The sequence below is a fragment of the Leopardus geoffroyi genome, chromosome C1 (genome assembly GCF_018350155.1).
Source record: "Leopardus geoffroyi isolate Oge1 chromosome C1, O.geoffroyi_Oge1_pat1.0, whole genome shotgun sequence".
In the NCBI taxonomy this organism is placed as follows: domain Eukaryota; kingdom Metazoa; phylum Chordata; class Mammalia; order Carnivora; family Felidae; genus Leopardus; species Leopardus geoffroyi.
In genome coordinates, this window is record NC_059328.1 from 148,495,965 (window position 1) to 148,515,344 (window position 19,380).

The 19,380-nt window shown below is 43.0% G+C and overlaps 1 protein-coding gene across 14 annotated transcripts in view; it reads left to right on the top strand.

Annotated features, from left to right (window-relative positions):
- The window catches only part of PKP4 (plakophilin 4), a 239,789-nt gene extending 220,659 nt beyond the window's left edge, over nt 1-19,130 (top strand). For 7 of the 14 annotated variants that reach the window (XM_045479902.1, XM_045479905.1, XM_045479906.1 and 4 more), the window contains 9 exons: nt 14-205; nt 399-572; nt 3,587-3,737; nt 7,099-7,294; nt 11,569-11,653; nt 11,778-11,895; nt 14,458-14,586; nt 16,290-16,363; nt 18,121-19,130. In XM_045479902.1, coding sequence (XP_045335858.1) covers nt 14-205; nt 399-572; nt 3,587-3,737; nt 7,099-7,294; nt 11,569-11,653; nt 11,778-11,895; nt 14,458-14,586; nt 16,290-16,363; nt 18,121-18,369 — 1,368 coding nt within the window. In that variant the 3' untranslated portion in view covers nt 18,370-19,130. Of the gene's footprint in view, nt 1-13; nt 206-398; nt 573-3,586; nt 3,738-7,098; nt 7,295-11,568; nt 11,654-11,777; nt 11,896-14,457; nt 14,587-16,289; nt 16,364-17,574; nt 17,647-18,120 lie in introns of all 14 variants that reach the window. The other 7 variants (XM_045479912.1, XM_045479908.1, XM_045479909.1 and 4 more) reach the window with 4 other exon arrangements.
- Nucleotides 19,131-19,380: the final 250 nt, after the last annotated feature.

Consider the following 19,380-nt stretch of genomic DNA (forward strand, 5'->3'; position numbering starts at 1 on the left):
TGTTGGTTTTCAGACTGTGGAAAACTGCGTGTGCACCCTGAGGAACCTGTCCTATCGACTGGAACTGGAGGTCCCACAGGCCCGGCTACTGGGGCTGAGTGAGCTGGATGACTTACTAGGAAAAGAGTCTCCCAGCAAGGACTCGGAGCCAAGCTGCTGGGGGAAGAAAAAGAAAAAGAAAAAGAGAACGCCACAGGAGGATCAAGTTAGCATTTTATTTGACATGAAACTCTAAGGTTTCATTTTTCTAGGAGTAAGAAATCACATATTTGGCAAGAAAAAAAAAATTTCTCATACAGTTTTTCTACCTAACTATAGCTGAATCCAGCAGAGAGGAATATTTTCAGGAATGTTGTGTTCATTTTGTTTCCATTTCACGTGTGCTCTTTGTCTTTCAGTGGGATGGAGTTGGTCCTATCCCAGGACTGTCTAAGTCCCCCAAAGGTGTTGAGATGCTATGGCATCCATCAGTGGTAAAACCATATTTGACTCTTCTGGCAGAAAGTTCCAACCCAGCCACCTTGGAAGGCTCTGCCGGATCTCTCCAGAACCTCTCTGCTGGAAATTGGAAGGTATGATGTCTTCCAGTTATCTACAATTCTTTCCATCTGTGCAGCCAGATCAATAATGATGGTGAAAAGGACACAGTTGTTTGTGGAGTTTGGGAAAGGGTGGGAGCACAAAAAGGAGGGAGATAGCAAGTGGTTCTGGAGATCCAAAGATGAATGTGACACGGCCCTCCCTGTACAAGCTGAAGACTAGCAAGAAAAATGTACAGATAGAGTCAGTACAGCATAGCCTTCACAGGATATGTGTACTGTGGCATCTTGAAAAAGGACATCTAACCCAGCCTGGCAGGTGAGAAAAAGGCAAAGAGGGAACCCAGGAGATGGGGAAGGTTTCCTAGAGGGATGGTGCTACCCAGATGGAATCTTAATGAGCAGAATTAAGCCAACAGAGTGTGAGGTTGGGTATATAGAGGGAGTGATCTAGAGAAAGGGACAAGAGACGAAAGGACAGTGTGGCAGAGACTGCAGGATGGTTGCTGGGGCATCAAGGGCAGGGCAAGTGTGACCTGGGTTAGACCCAGCCATCGCAGACAGGTCTGACGGCCAAGCTTCAGAAGCTGGGACGTGACCTGCAGACCACAAGGGCCACTAAAGGGGTTTAAGCAGACAGGTGACACAGATGTGGATACTACTGGGTCCCTTCTGCCACGGTGCAGAAGATGAAATCAAAGAAGAGGAAAATAGAGGCTAGGATTCCGTGCTAGACATGTCAGGGGCCTGAATTACGGCTGAGGTGGGAGGGAGAGGGGCCACCGTTCCTCTCTCAGATGCTTACAGACATATGGATGATGCACATTACCACATCCCTTTGAAGGTGTGTGACTTCTTTATGAAAATTGAGAGTGGTTTCCTACTGTTACTGTAAGCAGGGTCTCAAAACTTCTTAAACAACCTCTAGCAATTTCCCAGACAGTCCTTGTCTGAAATATTTTTAACCTCTAAAAAATTTCCTGACGAGTATATTTTAGTAAAGTTATTCTAATGCTTGTTTTTGGCTACTTCTGCCACCACCACCTCCCCAAATGAGAAGCTTTTGGCCACTGTATTATCCATGAGAGTGAAAAGCACTGCTCAGGCTAGGTATGGTTTCTTACGTGCAGTCAGCTGCTATAATGAATGTACACAGATATTTACGGCCTAGTGCTAAGCCAATGGGTTATTTTGTTGTTGTTCTTAAGTAGCTTAGCATCTAAGTGCTGGCTCTGGACCCAGACCCCTTGGTTTTGAATCCTGATCCTTCCACTTATTAGCTAGGGGCCTTGGATCTTCTCTCCTCAGTTTCTTCATCTGTAAAATGGAGATAAGACCTCATACCTCATGAGGTGGCTATGAGCTTAAGAGAGATAATAAATGTGAAGGACCTAGGATTGTGTGTGGCACATAAGTGTTGATAAATATTTATGTTGGTGACCCAGTGTTCACATCCAACTTATTTTATGACAATAAATAAGATAATAATTGACATAGACGTGATTTGAGTTGTGTTGAATGGTCACTTAGTGAATGTAAGTTAGATGGCAAGCTCACTTAAAATATAAATACTGGGGTACCTGGGTGGCTCAGTTAGTTAAGCATCCGACTTCTGCTCAAGGTTCATGGTTCGAGCCCCACATCGGGCCCTGTGCTGACAGCTCAGAGCTTGGAGCCTGCTTTGTCCACGTCTCTCTGCCCTCCCTTGTGCTCTTTCTCTCTCTCAAAAAATAAAAATAAATATTAAAAAAAAATTTTAAGATAATCCTAACCACAGATGCTATCAAGTCAGAGGCTAAATTGGGAGTGGTGGTGCCCCAGAAGGGAAGCACTCTGGGCTGGGCTGAGCCAAGTGGTCTCCACATGAGCCAGGTGTTGGCTCTGTTCTTGCAGGTTTCAGAGAGAAGTTGAGAATGCTGCCTTGAGTGCTTTGTAGCAAATCAAGTATTCCATTTCCCTTCCCCCTCCCCCATAGATTTCATCTGATTTAGAAAAATAGGAGTATTCGTTTCATATGAAGAATGTTAATAGGGTCTTTGGAATGAGTCTTTTCCTCTTACTTGTATTATTTAATCTGTTGGCATTCAAGAAACTGAGTGGTCAATCATATATTTTAATGTTCAAAATAATACAAAGGGCTGGTAGATCTTTATCCTTATGTCTTGACCACAGCAGGAAAGTATTAGATGTTTCATGAGCAACATTTTTCAACTTTCCTAAATTTTGAAAAACAATTTGCATTGGTAAAAAATGTCAATAAAAGCTCAAAACACGATTAAAGACCCAATTTTCAAATGCTACTTTTTTTTTTTTTTTTTTGGTTATTTCCCTGATGACTTAGCTAGCATTCATTTCCAATTCAAGTGGTACACATGCTGAACAAACTTGCCTCATAGTCACAAAAGAATTTCTTGACTATGAATTAAAAAAAGCAGCTAACTAATCTTGAATCAGAAAGCATCCTGCACACAAATATACTTACTTTTTCACCAGTGTGTGTGAATTATGATGCTCAGTGTTTCTGGAGAATTCCTCTTCTTCTGAGGCAAGGGCTTTTTTTCAGTCAATCTCTTTGAAAGGTTACTGAACTCTAAATATTGTTGCAGAGAATATAGGAAAAGAATGACTTGATGGAGACAGGTTCTCCTGTAATGTGCAGTGATCAGTTACTGTCTGTGCCATCCTATTTATAGCCTCTGGACCTGGCATGGAGCCAATTGCCAAGAAGACCCAAAATCCGTCCTTAATCATATTTATGTATCTGAGGTAGAAAGCAATCACTGCCTTCTCTTTTCTGCACAAAAATATCTGGCAGATGGTGGCTTGAGATTTTTAGGCTTTAGAATTTCTTTTTTAAATCAGTCATCCTAGCCTATCTTTATCCCCATCTATGGTTTTTTCTTTACTGACACCACAGATTTATTCTCCAATTGGAAAGAAAACATTTAATCTATTAGTTTATCTTTTGGAAACCTCTTTTTTAGGTGATAGTAACATCTGAGTTGAACTCTATTTTATATTACTTATTGGCCTATTTTACTCACTAGTTTGCAGCGTATATCCGGGCAGCCGTCCGCAAAGAAAAAGGGCTCCCCATCCTTGTAGAACTTCTGAGAATGGATAATGACAGAGTTGTTTCTTCTGTGGCAACTGCCTTGAGGAATATGGCACTAGATGTTCGCAACAAGGAGCTCATAGGTATGTTCTGGTGACAAGGTAAGCTACAAAAACAGAGTAACATTTATAAGACTCTTCTTTTGATTTATATAAAAAGGTGACATTTTATATCATCAGCAACTGAATTCTACTTTCTGGCTTCTTGGCATATTTGGGTACCCTTTGTGGTGTCTATCTTTTGTGACCATCCCTTTTCAGCAAGAGCCAAGCTCATTAATTAAACATTGATCAGGGAAGGTACATTTTCAAGAAAGGTTCATTTCCTGAGCCACAAAATAAGTTAATTCTCCGTTTCTGATATTTGAGACTGGTATCTGCTAATTTACCAACTACCATGTTCTAAGTAAAAAAAGAAATGACATAAATGGTTTATAGCTTCTCCCTCTCAGATCTGTGTTAAGTGCTCACCCTGAGGCAGAACCACTGGCCCACGGCCATTTACACCCAAGGGTGGCATCAGGACTAGGGTAAGGCAAGTCAGGCACACCGGGTACAAAATGGCAGGAAGCATCCACCCTCAGGGCTGTAGGGTTGGCACTTGCATGAACCTGACACTGAGCACCTCTTCAAGTTTGACACACTCACCAACTTAGCTTGCTTGTCTCCAAGGGCATTGCCACACTCAAGCCGACTGTGGGGTAAAGGAAAGATCAGAGACTCTCCAGTTTACCTCAGTTACCCCCTGGATCTGCTGCTCACTGGCTGTGTAACCTGGGGTGTGCTGTGGTGATCCCACCCTGCCCCAATTCTTTCATCTAAACTTGAAAACTTCCTTGACCCCGTGTCTGAAAGGGAGCCGACCACCCTGCTGTCCTCGCTGCGGGTTTCCTGTGCAAATCAAATGAGAGAATGAAGCAGCCCTTTATAAACCAGCAAGCTCCACACCAGCCCCACAGCTGACGACAGGCCAGGAGAGAGGGAGGGGAGATTTGGTAGGATCTCATGTGGATTAGTGAATAGGTACTGAACTCATTAAAATATGCCTGCCCTGAGATGGGGGGTGTGAGTGGGGGGACACAAAGATGGAGGGAGGGAGACAAAGAACAAGGGCAATAATATTTACCTTAAAGTGTTGCCTTGAGGATTCACTGTGGCAGCTTATAGGAAAGCCCCTACACAGTGCCTGGCAATATTGCTATTTTAAATTACCACCCAGGTTAACCTGCTCTTAACACACCGTTCCTTTGAGCCAAACTGTCCCCTGATGAGTGAAAAGGAGCTTCCTCCACACCCTGTTCATACAGTCCAGCTGGTGCCTGATGCCAGTATGCATTATAACTCTTAGTTCCCATACTTCTTGAGAGAAATCCTTCAGGTCCCTAAAGAGATTTTTTTTTTTTTAAGTTATTTTTACATCCATACTGTTTGAATTTCTTAGAAGAAGCTCATACAGTTTGGGAGTTTCTAATGCTAAAAATTAAAGGCCTGACAACATAGGATTGTGGCCTGTCACTCTACAGCTGGGGAGGGGACACAGGTGTGCCAAGGTGCAGGGCCACTGAGGGCCAAGACCTCTGGGAAGGGGGACCATGTTTGCCAAGCCCTGCCCTTCTTTCAGAGCATCTCTGTGTTTTCTGTGAATGTCTTGACTCCCTTTTAAACTTTCAAGAGCATTTTCTCTCTCCACCTGTGAGCCTTTTTTTTACCTAACTGGAGCATTCTTGAATGGTTTCATGAATCACTTTCTTATTTCTTTCTCTATAAAGATCCCTCCTTTCCTGAGGTCTGAGCCCCTCCCAGATTCAATATTCGACTCTAATTTATTCAGTACTTCTGTTTCTGAGAACCATCCCCTTCTTCCTTCACTCTGTGCTCACGTCCATCACCAGCACTAGCAATGGACTTTCTCTGTAGAGCCATTTTTCACAAGGAAACCAAGTTTTGTCACTCTATGAAAGTTACTGCATACTCCACTGAATCGGACCAGCCCAGCTGTCTAGAGCTGCAGGCTCCAAGGGGACCACCAGGCTCACTCACAGGCGGAGTGAGCTGCCTTATCCCAGTCTCCGGGGGCAATTTAAAGTTGTGCCTTAGCAAAATGACGAATTACATGTCATGGACGTTTTGGTTTTTCGTGAATATTCAAAATCACCAGCGCTAACTTCCATCTGTTCTAAAAACCACATTTATCTTCTGGCTTACAGTGTCAATACTGTTTTCCCCCTATTCACAACAATGTTCACCGTGAGTAAGCCAGAGCCTTCCCTTTGAAATACAGTAAATTATGCAGCGTGTAGTCAGGGCCTAACTTCTACTGCTTACCATTGTATATAAATAGGTCTTTAATAAAAAACCCATTTTGTATCCACTCAATTATTAGCATAGAAAAAAAAAACTAAGAAAATATTTACTTGAGCTTTAGTTCATTTCTTTTGTTTGTCATGCAGTTATTCTAGTTTGTCAGTTGGTAATTGAAATTAAAAAAGAGATAATCTCTTGAGAGAGAAGTAAGGGAAAGAGTATCTGTAAAGAAATGCTTCAATAGCTGGAGACTTCCCCAGCATTGTCCCATCAAGAACTCTGTTATATTGGGGCACCTAGATGGCTCAGTCAATTAAGCATCTGACTCTCAATTTCGGCTCAGGTCATTATCTCATAGATTTTGAGATCGAACCTCGAATTGGGCTCCACCCTAACAGCTCAGAGTCTACTTGGGATTGTCTCTCCTCTCTCTCTGTCCCTTCCCCTGCTCTCACATGTGTGCACGTGCTCTCTCTCAAAATAAACAAATCTCTATTATATTGCATCACTCCTATGAAATAATCAGCCATCATTTTAACGCCAAAGGTTACTTGTGTCCTTTAAAAGAAACTAACCTGTTATCACTGTTGAAGTCAGACCAACTGATATTTACCTTTCACTTGATAAAAATGCGTAATTTTACCCAGCTCACATGTTAAGACCCTGAAAGATTTAATGAAAAGTATTGTTTGGCAGGCTTACTTAGTCCAGTTTTAAAACTTATTCAAAGATCAGTTTTTAAAAGCATTAAGAGGAAGTTAAGGTATTTTTGATGAATAGGAATTCAATTGAAAGTAAAATTTATTTTTATAATTTATTTTTCACTGTTAATGAAGATAGTTGAACTAAAGCTACTTGATTGGCGTACCAAACTATATGCTGATTTACATTTTCTTTTAGTGGCTCACTGTAATGTTTTATAAACCAATTATTTCTCCAAGTGGTTTTGCCGTAAAGATTAACTCCCCCCCCCATGTTTATAATATTTGTCACTTCCTATTTTGCCATGTTTTTTTTTTCCTGTTATTGTCTTTTGAGGTTCTATTTTCAAGAGACAACACACTGTCAGGGTCTTTCAACAGCAACAATAACAAAAACCTGTACCTTCTGAAAGCAGAATGAACTCCTTTGCATTTGGCAGGTAAATATGCCATGCGGGACCTGGTCAACCGGCTTCCCGGCGGCACCGGCCCCAGTGTGCTGTCTGATGAGACCATGGCGGCCATCTGCTGTGCTCTGCATGAGGTCACCAGCAAAAACATGGAGAATGCCAAAGCCCTGGCCGACTCAGGGGGGATAGAGAAGCTGGTGAACATAACCAAGGGCAGAGGAGACAGGCAAGTCTGGCACAGGGAGATGGGATTGTCCTATGATAAGGGCTTTTGTGGAGGATATTTCCTATTGGAAACGATTTATTTCTGCATATCATACACACTATTAATAAGCTAAACAGTCTCCACCAATTAAAACCTGTTTTGTTGGGAGAGGCATTTGCAGTCCTGTGGCCCCTTTTTTTCTGGTTTTTACTTTGTTGTAACACCCCTACATCCATTTTTGTCTCTAAAGCCATGTTTGGTTGTGCTGACTCCAGCAAGAATCAGAAATGCTATGGGGCGCCTGGGTGGCGCAGTCGGTTAAGCGTCCGACTTCAGCCAGGTCACGATCTCGCGGTCCGTGAGTTCGAGCCCCGCGTCGGGCTCTGGGCTGATGGCTCAGAGCCTGGAGCCTGTTTCCGGTTCTGTGTCTCCCTCTCTCTCTGCCCCTCCCCCGTTCATGCTCTGTCTCTCTCTGTCCCAAAAATAAATAAACGTTGAAAAAAAATTTAAAAAAAAAAAGAAATGCTATGACGAGGAAAATCTGGGGGCACCGTTTCCCTTTCACCTTTGACTCCGCTCCAGCCTCTGGGGCCTATTCTGCAAAAACATCTTATTGAATCCTCAGTTCTGGGACTGATGCCTCTGCCAGGTGCCTAAAAAGTATTAAAATCATTGCTCTGCAGCAGGGCCTGTTGTGTGGCCTCAGGATGTGCCCTGGGCTTCAGGATGTGCCCTGGGCTTGGATCATACATTCCCCCTTGCTTCTGGGTGACACCTAATTGATGAAGCAGCAGAAGTAGGAATTAGAGAATTGGTGGCAAAAATAGAAGATTTTTTTTGTCACAGAGTTTTATCAGTGGACTATCAGTTTGCCTTAGTATCAGATCAAAGAATCCTTCAAGGAAGTGGGAAGTAGGACTGCTTGGAGCCTTTGCAACACACAGGACAGCAGCCACCTGATCCGTAAAATGGCACCTCTCTCCCCACATGCCACCCTGTCCCCTGCTCTGTTCTCCTTCACAGCACTGATTAACCCCTGATATGTTAACGTAGGGCTTTCTCTGCCATCCGACTCCCCCAGTAGCAGGAACTTTGTCTTTTCTTCTACCCTCTACATGGAGAACAACCTGACCCAGTTGTTGCTCAGTAAATATTTATTACTTGACTAAGTGACAGTGCTACAACTCACCTTATTTCTTGTCTAATCTTTTAGTTTATACTTTTGAAGGAATTTCTAAAATATGAGTAATGTCGCAAAGCATATTCTCATCCCCTAGAAGTCACACCTGTCAACATTAACCATATTAACCAATTTCCTTTCAGTCCTTTTTTCTTACATATCTTTTTTATCTCCTTAGTAATAAATGCACACACACCTTTTTATTTCAAAAGAAATGAAATGTTACAGATAAAGCTAAGGGAACCAATAATCACTTTTTGTGCTCTTAAAATTTCATTAAAGGGCCTTCATTTGTGAAAGGCATAAGAAGCTGGAGAAATGCTGAACCAGTGCCAAAACCTTTGTATATTAAAAAAGAAAAATTCTCATCCAGTGTAATCTTTTTTTTCAAAACAAGAGACTCGGAAAGTTCTCGATCAACTCAAGTTGTCCTCTAAACACACATTTATTTTCCCTTAGGAGTCATTCACCAAGTTTACTGTTCACCTGCTATGTGCTACAGCAGTGAGCACATCTCCCAACAACCCCTACCCCTGGGTACCTTACATGCAAGGGCAAGGTAGATGAGGTACCTGTGAGTAGGAAACACAGCCTGTCAGATGCAGATGGGGCAAACAATAAAAACAGGAAAGGTGATAAGGAGGAAGTGGAAGGGCTCTGAGACAGAAGAGTGCCTCACACATATGATGGGCAGCAGGAAGCCAATGGGAACAGAGCAAGTCAGGAGTGGTGCGGGAAGCTGTGGCGAACCAGTGCCAAAACCTTTGTATATTAAAAAAAAAAAGAAAATTCTGTAACCAGAAATACAGGACCCTGTGAGTCAGTGTAAGGACTTTGATTTACTCTGAGGAAAATCAAAAGCCACTGGAGATCATTCAGCAGAGGAGGGACACAATCTGGCTTCCCTTAAAGGGGTCATCGTGACTCAATGAACCTTCCCCTCTACCAAGTACAGATTAATGGTGGCAGCAGTTGTGGGGAAGTGGTTGATGCTGACATGGTTGAAAGAGTCAACAAAATTTGCTGAGGGATTAGATGAGCAGCAGGAGAGGAGGAAAATGTCAAGGATGACCCCAAGGTCTTTGGCAAAAAAGACCACAGGATGAAATTGCACTTACTAACGTGGGGAAGCCTACGGGAACAGGGTTTTTAGGGAAGACCAGGTGTTTGTTCTGGACATGTTACATTTAAGACCTTTATTAGACATCCATGTGAAGTGTCTGGTCAACAGTAGAATATATCTGAGTTGAGTTCAGGATAGAGGTCCAAACTAGAAATAAAATTTGGAAGTCATTTGTGTATAAATGGTATATTTAGAGAAGTGAAATGGGCTGAGATGAATAAAGAACTGTAAATGGAGAAGAAAAGAGGCTTAAGGGCTGATATAATTTTCCCCAAGGAAATGGGGAGCCAGCAAAAGAGCTGAAGAGTAGCCAGAGCATTCAGAAGAAAATCAGGAACGTGTGGTATCTTGGAAGCCAAGGAAGTGCTTCAAAGGTGAGCACGTGTCAAATGCTCTGCTTAACCAGATAGGACAACGACAGTTGAGACTTGTCCAGTTGAACGCTACTGATGTCACACGTTTAAGATGAGAAATTAGAGGATAAGAATTAGAATTTTGAGGATACATCACTCTTCCAAGGAGGTGTGCTGCAAAGGTAAGCACAGAAGCTTCCTTGATTTTCTCAAGAGTTAGGTTTCTGCTAATAGAATTCATCTGCAGATATCTAGCCTAGCAGTTTGTATCAAGGCATATAGCCAGCACACTCCTGCTTGCTCGAGTGTTGCAGAGCAGTCCTTGGAGCCGGCGTGGGGTCTGTCTTTCCTGCCCCCTCCCGGCTGCCTAGCACCTACAGGCGGGGAGATAAACACCAGCAGCAGTGTCAGGACCTGGCTGAGAATGGCATGGCTGTGAGGTGCGAAGGCCCTGTGAGGCCATCCCAGGTATCAGAAATGTCATCTCTGTTCATTTTTTGTTTTGAGATATCTCCTGCTCTGTGGTCCATTTTGAAAATGTACAACTTAGAACAGCTTTGAGTGGGTTTTTTTGACCTGGTTCTGCCCTTGACTCAAGAGCAACACGGAGGAGAGGTAGTCTTGAGTGGGAGGTGGGGGCGGAGTTAGAAGCAGAAATGCCCCACCTCCAAGAACAGGGACAGCGCTATCCCTGAACATGACTATACTCCCTCCTCCCTGAAGCCCTCAGAATCATTACAACCCATATCCTGTTGTCTGGGACAGAGAAAGTGCTTCCAGTCTGCCCACCTCACTACTTCCCCCCCTTCCTAAGGGTTTCATTAGGAAGATAAGAGGAAATCAGATTTTAGATACTGTGGTACACATCTGAAGTCGAATTTTCGATGTTCAGATGAACTGTGAAGAGGTATCCCATTATCCTTACCGCTGACTCCCCAAGCGCTGATCCGCCCCTGACGTGGTGATCTGCAGGCCTGTGCTCAGGAAGGAGGCTGCACTTCCCTCTTCACTTATCACCGAAGCCACTGATTTAGAGGAGCAGCCCTCGAGGTGAAAAGCAGTGACTCATGGTGAGCAGTGCTTGAACAGAGCGCCAACATTCAGCAAACGTCTTCAGAGAGAACTTACAACTGACCGTATTTTCCAAATTGAACATTACAGCACATATGTACGTTTACCCAGAGGCATAAATAAGAAGGCAATGCTGGTGTTTATAGGAAGACCTAGTCATGGGGGAAACATTTAAAGTGGGAAGGTCCTCCAGTACTCAGGATGCGAGGTCATGGTCGCGTTAATCCCAAAGCCCCAGGGAAGTCAGCCCCATGGGAGATATGGGTGGGGGGGAGCTAGGGGCTGACACCTGAAAGAGGCCTCCAGCTTAGAGGGTCATGGCTCATGCCAATCACAGCCTCTCACCACAGACTTGACTGCCTGAGAGTCTCACTTTGGTCCTAGCCACCTGGGCCCACCCTGAACCTGCCCAACTCCCAGGTACACCTGACTCCTCGGTCGTGTTTTCCAGCAGTGGCCCCTTTTGCCCTCTGGGCCTCTTGATCACTGGTTTGCAGCTTAAATCTCTGCAAATGGAACCTGAGGATGTGCCTCCCACATTCATTAACATTACCTTGCTCTCTCCTAGATCATCTCTGAAGGTGGTGAAGGCAGCAGCCCAGGTCTTGAATACATTGTGGCAATATCGGGACCTCCGGAGCATTTATAAAAAGGTAACTTAACAAGAATAGCTTTGGCATAATTAGCATTCATCAGAGCACACATTCATAATCATTTATTGTAATGAAATGTCATTATTCATTTTGAGAGGTTTCTTTTTCTCTTTTAACTCCACAGGATGGGTGGAATCAGAACCATTTTATTACACCTGTGTCAACGTTAGAGCGAGACCGATTCAAATCACATCCTTCCTTGTCTACCACCAACCAACAGATGTCACCCATCATTCAGTCAGGTCAGTAGGCAAACTCCACTCCTTCGTGAGAACATTTGTGTGACAGACGTTATTTTCCAGCCAGAGAAGATTGAACATAGACAATTAAGCCTGTCACCTCCAAACACTTAGGAGGTGGATTTGCTTTTCAAGCGAAGAGCCTTCTTTGGGAATTACATGCCATTGTAAACAACAGACCCATTTCCCTCCTTCAGTTTTAAAAGTTTATGCAAGTTTACCCACAAAAGATGGGCCCTCCATCCCATCTACTCCCCCATGATTCTGCTTCACTAGGTTTGTGAAGGGGTCTGGGAATCTGTGTTTGATAGGCTGGCCAGGTGATGCGGCTGCAGGAGTAGAGGAGCACACTTTGAGAACCACTGGATTATGCCTGAAAACAGCTGCCCTGCCTGCCCACTAGCTATAAGTTTGGAATCTCCTCCAAAGTGATTTTTTAGTTTTCTTGGTGAAAACTCTTAGAAACAAGGTCCTCTAGACATGATTTTTACATCTGCATTCTGGGGAAGCCACGATCTCCTGCACCTTCCTTCTTCCCAGTTAAACCTCCATCCCCTGGCTGTATTCCAGACCCTACCCCCACCTGCCCCCACCCCTTATCCATGACTGATGGGAACAGGCTCTACAGGTGGGTTCGCAGGAATTCCCTTTGATTTGTAAGTTGGGACTCTTGGCAACCACACGACCTACTTATTAGTGCCTAATTTTGTAGAAAGAACGTTCTGAGACTCAGGCTGTTTTTTATATACAAGGACAGAATATTACTACCAAGCCCAGTTAGTCCTATAAATTTAATTCTTAGTTAAATGAAACAGGAAAAGTAGTATCTTTTTTTTATTTGGCTTTAAATCTCCCATTCTGACATATAAATATTATCTGTTGTATTCAACTTTGCTACTGCTGGCAGTCTTATTTGTCATGTGGACAAATGTGGCCAGAAAGACAAATATAGGACTGGTGGTTCTTACCACATAATTGGATAGCTCCACTTGTACTAAGAGTTTTTTAAAAGTGTCTGTGCCTACTGCGTCTGGTGTATATTTTTATCTTAGTTTTTAAATTATGAGTTGTTTTCTTCAAAGACACTTAATGCTTGGTTTTTGACATCCTTGCTGAGCTTCCAGGTGTAGCCTGTGGCTGTCTTCTTGTATAAAAATGCTCAGAACTCTTTAGGGACTCTGGAATAAGGGTGTCAGGGGAAACAAGAGATTTGGCTGCTTAACCAAAGGCATATGTAGCACAGGCAAAAGGATTATTTCAGACAGATTAGGGCATAGTTACTAAACAATGAACTTATTTTGAGGGCCTCACATATATACACTGGACAGTGTTGATGAGCCCCTCCACGTTCCTGAACGTAGCTTTTTGGATTCCGTTTGAGAGGAAGGATAGAATTCGCACTTGTTTCTCCAATAATTCTAAGCGCTAATCCTCCACCTGTCAGCACTGATGTGGTCTCGACTTACTGGCACTTCTGACGCCTTTGTGCTAATGTAATTGTGGGAGGCGGGTGGGCATGATCTTTGTCCTGCTATCTTCTAGAAAGTAAGCAAGGTGAGTAGCACATAGACACAGCCCATGCATGCTCACCTCCCTTTAACACACAGCAGCCCTACGGCAGTGAAGTGACCTTTTAGGGAAAATATGTCAGTGTCCTGCCTCTGAAAGCATCAAGGTGTGCAAAAGCACTGGTGGCAAGGTTTGCAGGCTGCTGCTTTCAAGTGGATCAAGTGAATAAGTGACCACTTTTATTTATAATTAACTTTAGTGCAAGCAAGATGACTTTTTAATGAGGAAAAAAAATGCGTGAAGCTTTCCTTCTGTGCAGAAATGCTCAAAAGGAGACCTGTGGATGTATATGTTATTATTAAATATCTGGCTCAAGCTGGGATAAAAAATCGTCTGGGGTTTTGTGAGGCTGAACTTAGCACTGTCAACTTCTTAAGGAGCCAGGCTTACTGAGTTTATAAAATTTCCCTGACAGCTGATCACCATAAAAAGACGTATAAATGTTATGGGCTGGGTACTCTTACTCAAACACATTCAGAGATGCAGATATTTTTGAAATAATTAAAAATCAAAATATGCCATAAAACATCGATTTACTAAAGAACTGCACATAAAGGATAATAGACGGCTGTTTTACAAGCAACCGAACCGAGATCATAAAATAGCAAATGTACCTCTCGCATGGCTAAGAAGTTACCCTCGCTCCGTTGTAAAGGCGCTGTAAAGGCACGTCGGAGTCCTTGAGGCCCATTACCGGGAAAGCTGCATGGTTTCTGCGCTGCACCCCTAACTGGGCAGCCCGGGCTTCAGCTCTCCGGAAGCTCTGCTCTCGCCACGCCCACTGATCCTCGAAGCGGCGGGCTTGCAGGGCTTGCAGGTCGCACTGGCTGCTCTTCAACTCACAGTACCTCTGAAGGCTGATTTTTAGCATCAGCTGCGTGGCATTGCTAATTGCTGATTTGTATTTTTCCAGAGAGGATTTTGCAGAGACACTGACAGTCTGCTTTCTCTTTCTTCTCCTTTCTCTCTCCCGTCTCCTTCTGCCTCTCCCTTCAGTCGGCAGCACCTCCTCCTCACCAGCACTGTTAGGAATCAGAGACCCTCGCTCTGAATACGATAGGACCCAGCCACCTATGCAGTATTACAATAGCCAAGGGGATGCCACACATAAAGGCCTGTACCCTGGTAAGACGCCAGCTGGGTGTGTGATAGAGTATCTCGAAAAGCCACGTGTTTCCAGGCACCCTGCCAGCAGCCTGGGAAATAGCCCGTGCCTGTATTGAGACGGTCCCCCCAGCAGCAAACCATGTTCTAGCGTCAGCATTTCCTGCTTGGGGGGCTGTTGCCTTTTCCGCTTCTTTTAAGGAAAACAAGCTAAGGTAGTGGCCTAGTGACCACAAATAAAAGAGCACTGTATCCAAATGGGAGATGGTTTCTGGCTCTCCCCCAGCGCATTCCCTTTGCTCTGCTCCCCCAACCCCCATCCATGCAGTGTGTCCCTGTGTGTCCCACGTATCAGAACTCTGAGTTCTGTGACTCTTTGCAAGGCCACACATCCTAGACTGGTTCTTCTTTTAAATTCAAACCTGAGAATGGTGATCAATCTCATTTACATTTTCATGGAAAAGAGTTTGAATGAATAACACAATGTATAATGTGATTCTTCCCAGGGTGATTATATTTTAAGATAACAAAAATAATGTTGCACAGTATTAATATTTTTATGTCATTCAGAAAGCTGGGCATAACATTTATTTAAAGGATGCCAGCCCTGAGAGTTCCCAGGATTTCATACTGTCCCCATTCTTGACTCTCTTGCAAATTATAACTACTCTAGAGGTTTCAAATAAGGCAGTGTGACTGAGCTACCACAAAAGAGTACTCTTTTCTCAAAAAACCTATTTATTAAAAAGAAATAAATAAAATCTGGTGGCAACTTAACTGCTGGGGGAGCCGTCTCAGTTGTGCTGTTGTCTTTGAAATTGTGATTTCACAGGACTGTTTACTAATCGACTGTTGTTACTATGGCAATTAATAGCTCAGAAAATTGCAGATGCTACATTTCAAACACCAAGCTCTTTGCAAAGGAAATGCACAAAGTGAAGTGCGTTGTTCCTTCAGATTTGCAGCAGCCTGCTTTATTTTTAAGATCGCCTCCTTAGCATGCATGCCCTTCTGTATCTTCTTTGCTTGCTTCAATAAACTAATTTGCCTCAAGTATGTTTCATTTTCCTCATTAAAAAAAAAAAAATCTTTGTGAGCCCTAACAATAATAGAAAGGTAGCCAGTGACGTCATTGGGAGTCTGCTGTGGACTCTTGAAGACCATCATCGGATTATCAGATCCTTTTTGTTTGAAAATGTAGTTAAATATGGCAGACACAAGACTGTGCCTCCATGTGGCCACACTGCTTAGAACATGCCTGTGCCTGCTCCAGGACCTGGGACTTGGAATCAAAGTTGTTCTGAAGGCATGGAGCTTGTTCTAATATGTTTCCCTTCCCCCATCTGACCCAGGGCTCTAGCTCAAAGCCCTGGAAAAGTGATGTCCCTCGGCTGAGGGAGCAAGGCTGCTGTTCAGAGCCAGCCAGGGAACTCTTCACAGGTATACATAGCTCCCCACAGTGACCAGAAGTTGAGAAGGAAACCTTCTGGTATTCTGGTATTGCTTTTTGGTGACACACACACACGACTTGTCTTTGTCGTATTCATTAGCCCCTAACAACCCTGGGGTGAGCAGCAGCCAGGCTAGATCCAGGGAACTCAGACTGCTGACTGTCCCGATCTACGCTGGCACTGGGAAAGGCAGGCCCTGTCAGGGAGCCCACACAGCCTAATGGACCACAGTAATGAGCACTAGTTTTAATTTCATAAAATATTTTCTTACAGGCTCCAGCAAACCTTCACCAATTTACATCAGTTCCTATTCCTCACCAGCAAGAGAACAAAATAGACGGCTACAGGTGAATTTGCAATGTCATTTTTACAGAAGGTTGATTAGCAGGGATCAACATAGGAAGGGGTCCGGGTCGGTTGACTTACCAGAGCTGGGCCAACACAGCAGGGGCCAAGGAGCTTTCCCAGGGCATCTCTGATGCACTTCAGAATCTCCTGTGTGGTTTAAGCAAATGACTTCCACAGTAGCCCCAGGTGCTTGAATATCCAAATCGGTGCTGCCGAGACCACCATGCCACTGATGGGAACCAGCTGAGAAGTCTAACTCCTATTCTTTGCCCAGTAATTTCCTTTTCCCACTCCTTTTTTCTGTTAACCTCTAAAATCTCTTCCATCCTCTGTGGGGAAAGGTTGGTAAGCATACTTCATTCTCTCATCTCATTGTTCTCTTTTCTGTACACCTCATTCCTCATCTCCGTGACTCCCTCCATATCCAAGCCATGGTTTGAAAACGCTTTGGTCCATGGCCAGGTCTCCATTAGTCTCAGAAGTCAAAGTGGACTCGGCCCTACTGGGGTGGACCCCACTCTCCATCAGAGTGGGTACTAGTGATTATAACATCCAATCTCTGCTTTCATGGGGACCTAAAATTTATTTCAGTCCTTCCTGATGCCATGCCCACGTGGGTCATCTGATCTCTCCTCCTACCTTCCAAAAATACATGAACAACTGGGGTTTTCCAAACAAGCCTGTATCCTCAACTTCAGATAAGGATGCTCTAAAACCTCCCTCCATTTCATCTTTTCTCTAGATGGACAAAAAAAGAATTTCCCAAATTATTTATAATTTATGCCATAGTTTTTAAGTCAAGAGAGGGGAAAAAAAACTAAAAATCATAACTCTAACTTAAAAAGAGAATTTAGCTTTGAAACGCTTATAATGTTAGAATGTGTTTAGTTCCAGAACATGATGTTTTGATACCTACGTGGTAAATTTGTTACATCTTACTAAGTGAGGGGATTTGGACATGATCAAGAGGGAAATCCGACATAACAACCAGGACAGTTTTTCTCTAAACATATTTGAAGAAGTTAAGGTGAGATCAGAGATGAGCTAAGACAACACAAAAGGACATGGGGGCAGGGTACCCTGATGTGGATGCCCACATGTGCTCACCTTGCTTCCTTACAAATCGATTAGTCCTGGCTTGGGGAAGTCTTTTCCTTTCGAACCATTTGCTCACATGTCTCTTCCAATTTTATTACTCTGCTGCCTGGAGATTGCTTACTCCTTTAATAGTACCTCACATTTGTCCTAAAACTGAGGGATGGACTCAATCTTCATCTCTGAGGTAAATGTTTTAAAAGATGGTTCTGCACATATACAACTATCTGAAGCATGAAAATCCAGCCTCCAACTAAATTTATGATGTACTAGTGGTTCCCGTGTCAAAGCAAAAATCAAGGCCATCCTTTCACTGAGCATGCCCAGGTAACAAGCCCCTCCACAGCAGAGCACAGAACTGGTCCTCTAGTGAGGAAGGAGGTAGCCAGAGGCCACCTCAGGCTCTCTGGAGACACCAACTTCTAGAGGCCTTAGAACAGGGCTTGAGCAAACTCTGCCAGCCTACTTATAAACATAGTTTAAAATCCTTACAATCTACTAGTAAACATAATAGCATGTACCAGAAACAACTCTGAACCATATGTTCACAAATATTGAATACTGCTTTAAAAATATTAAGCAGGAAACCCACATTAATTTCCCTTAAACATGTATTGCCAAAAATTGCTTTGATTTATTTGCTTTTTCATTTTGTCAACAGCATCAACAGCTGTATTATAGTCAAGATGACTCCAACAGAAAGAACTTTGACGCATACAGATTGTATTTGCAGTCTCCTCATAGCTATGAAGACCCTTATTTTGATGACCGAGTTCACTTTCCAGCTTCTACTGATTATTCAACACAGTATGGACTGAAATCAACTACAAATTATGTAGACTTTTATTCCACGAAACGACCTTCTTATAGAGCAGAACAGTACCCAGGGTCCCCGGACTCATGGGTGTAGCATCAAGATGCTCGGGAGAGGAACTCTTCTTTCTAACCTTGTTTGGATTGAGATGAAAAATCCGTCTTGCTGATTTGCTGATGAAATGTGAAAGTGAAATGGAAGGAATGAGTGAAGAGCATTTTTTTTTTTCTTTTTTGAGGAATTATCAGGGAAGTGAGGAAACCTTTGGGAGAGAGGACTTTCTAAGCTCTATTTAGGTGTTAGATCTAATTACTTATAGATTCTGTAGTCTGGTGAAGGTGTGGGCGATGTGATGAGAGGTTTGAGAAATGGGTGCAAGGAGGTGGGGGATGTGTAGGTCAAATCAAATTAAAGATGATTTTTTTAATGTGAATAAAGTTATGTTCTGATAGTTTGTACAGAAAAAAAATAATAAAATGGATGCCCTTCATGTTTTATTGCTATTACTAAATGTCAAGATTGTATGCTATTATGTCTTGTAAATTTCTTTTGTTGGTGTAAATATGGAAATGCCACATTGGTTAAGTGCCATCATTTGTAATGCAGTGTGTCATTTGAAAAGAGATTTGAAGAAACTGACAGCTTAAAAGACAAATGGGAAACCCGAGGAATTGTTAGCAATTAAAAACAAACTATAACATCCTTTGTTTTCAAAATGAATAGTGTACCTTTGAAGCACAAAGTCCAGTCTGGTATAGAAGCGCCATGCCCATTCCCTGCCTCTTTCATAGGACACTTCACTGCCATTTTCTATGCACATGAAAGAAAAATAAATGTGGAAATTTCATCCTTGGAAATTTGTTCCCCGTTCTTTTTTTTATTTTGTGTGTAATATGGAAAAGCACATGCTATAAATGTGAATCTAAATGCATGTTGGAAACAGCTTAAATATATCCAAGTATTATGGACTTTTCCTAGTTTTATACACTTTGTAAGATGGACAATACTAAAGAATGAAGCTGTGAAATTTCCTCCTCCTTAACCACCTTAGTATTTTTATTTGGGGGGATCTATTTTGAATCTATTGTACATTGCCATTTTATCTTT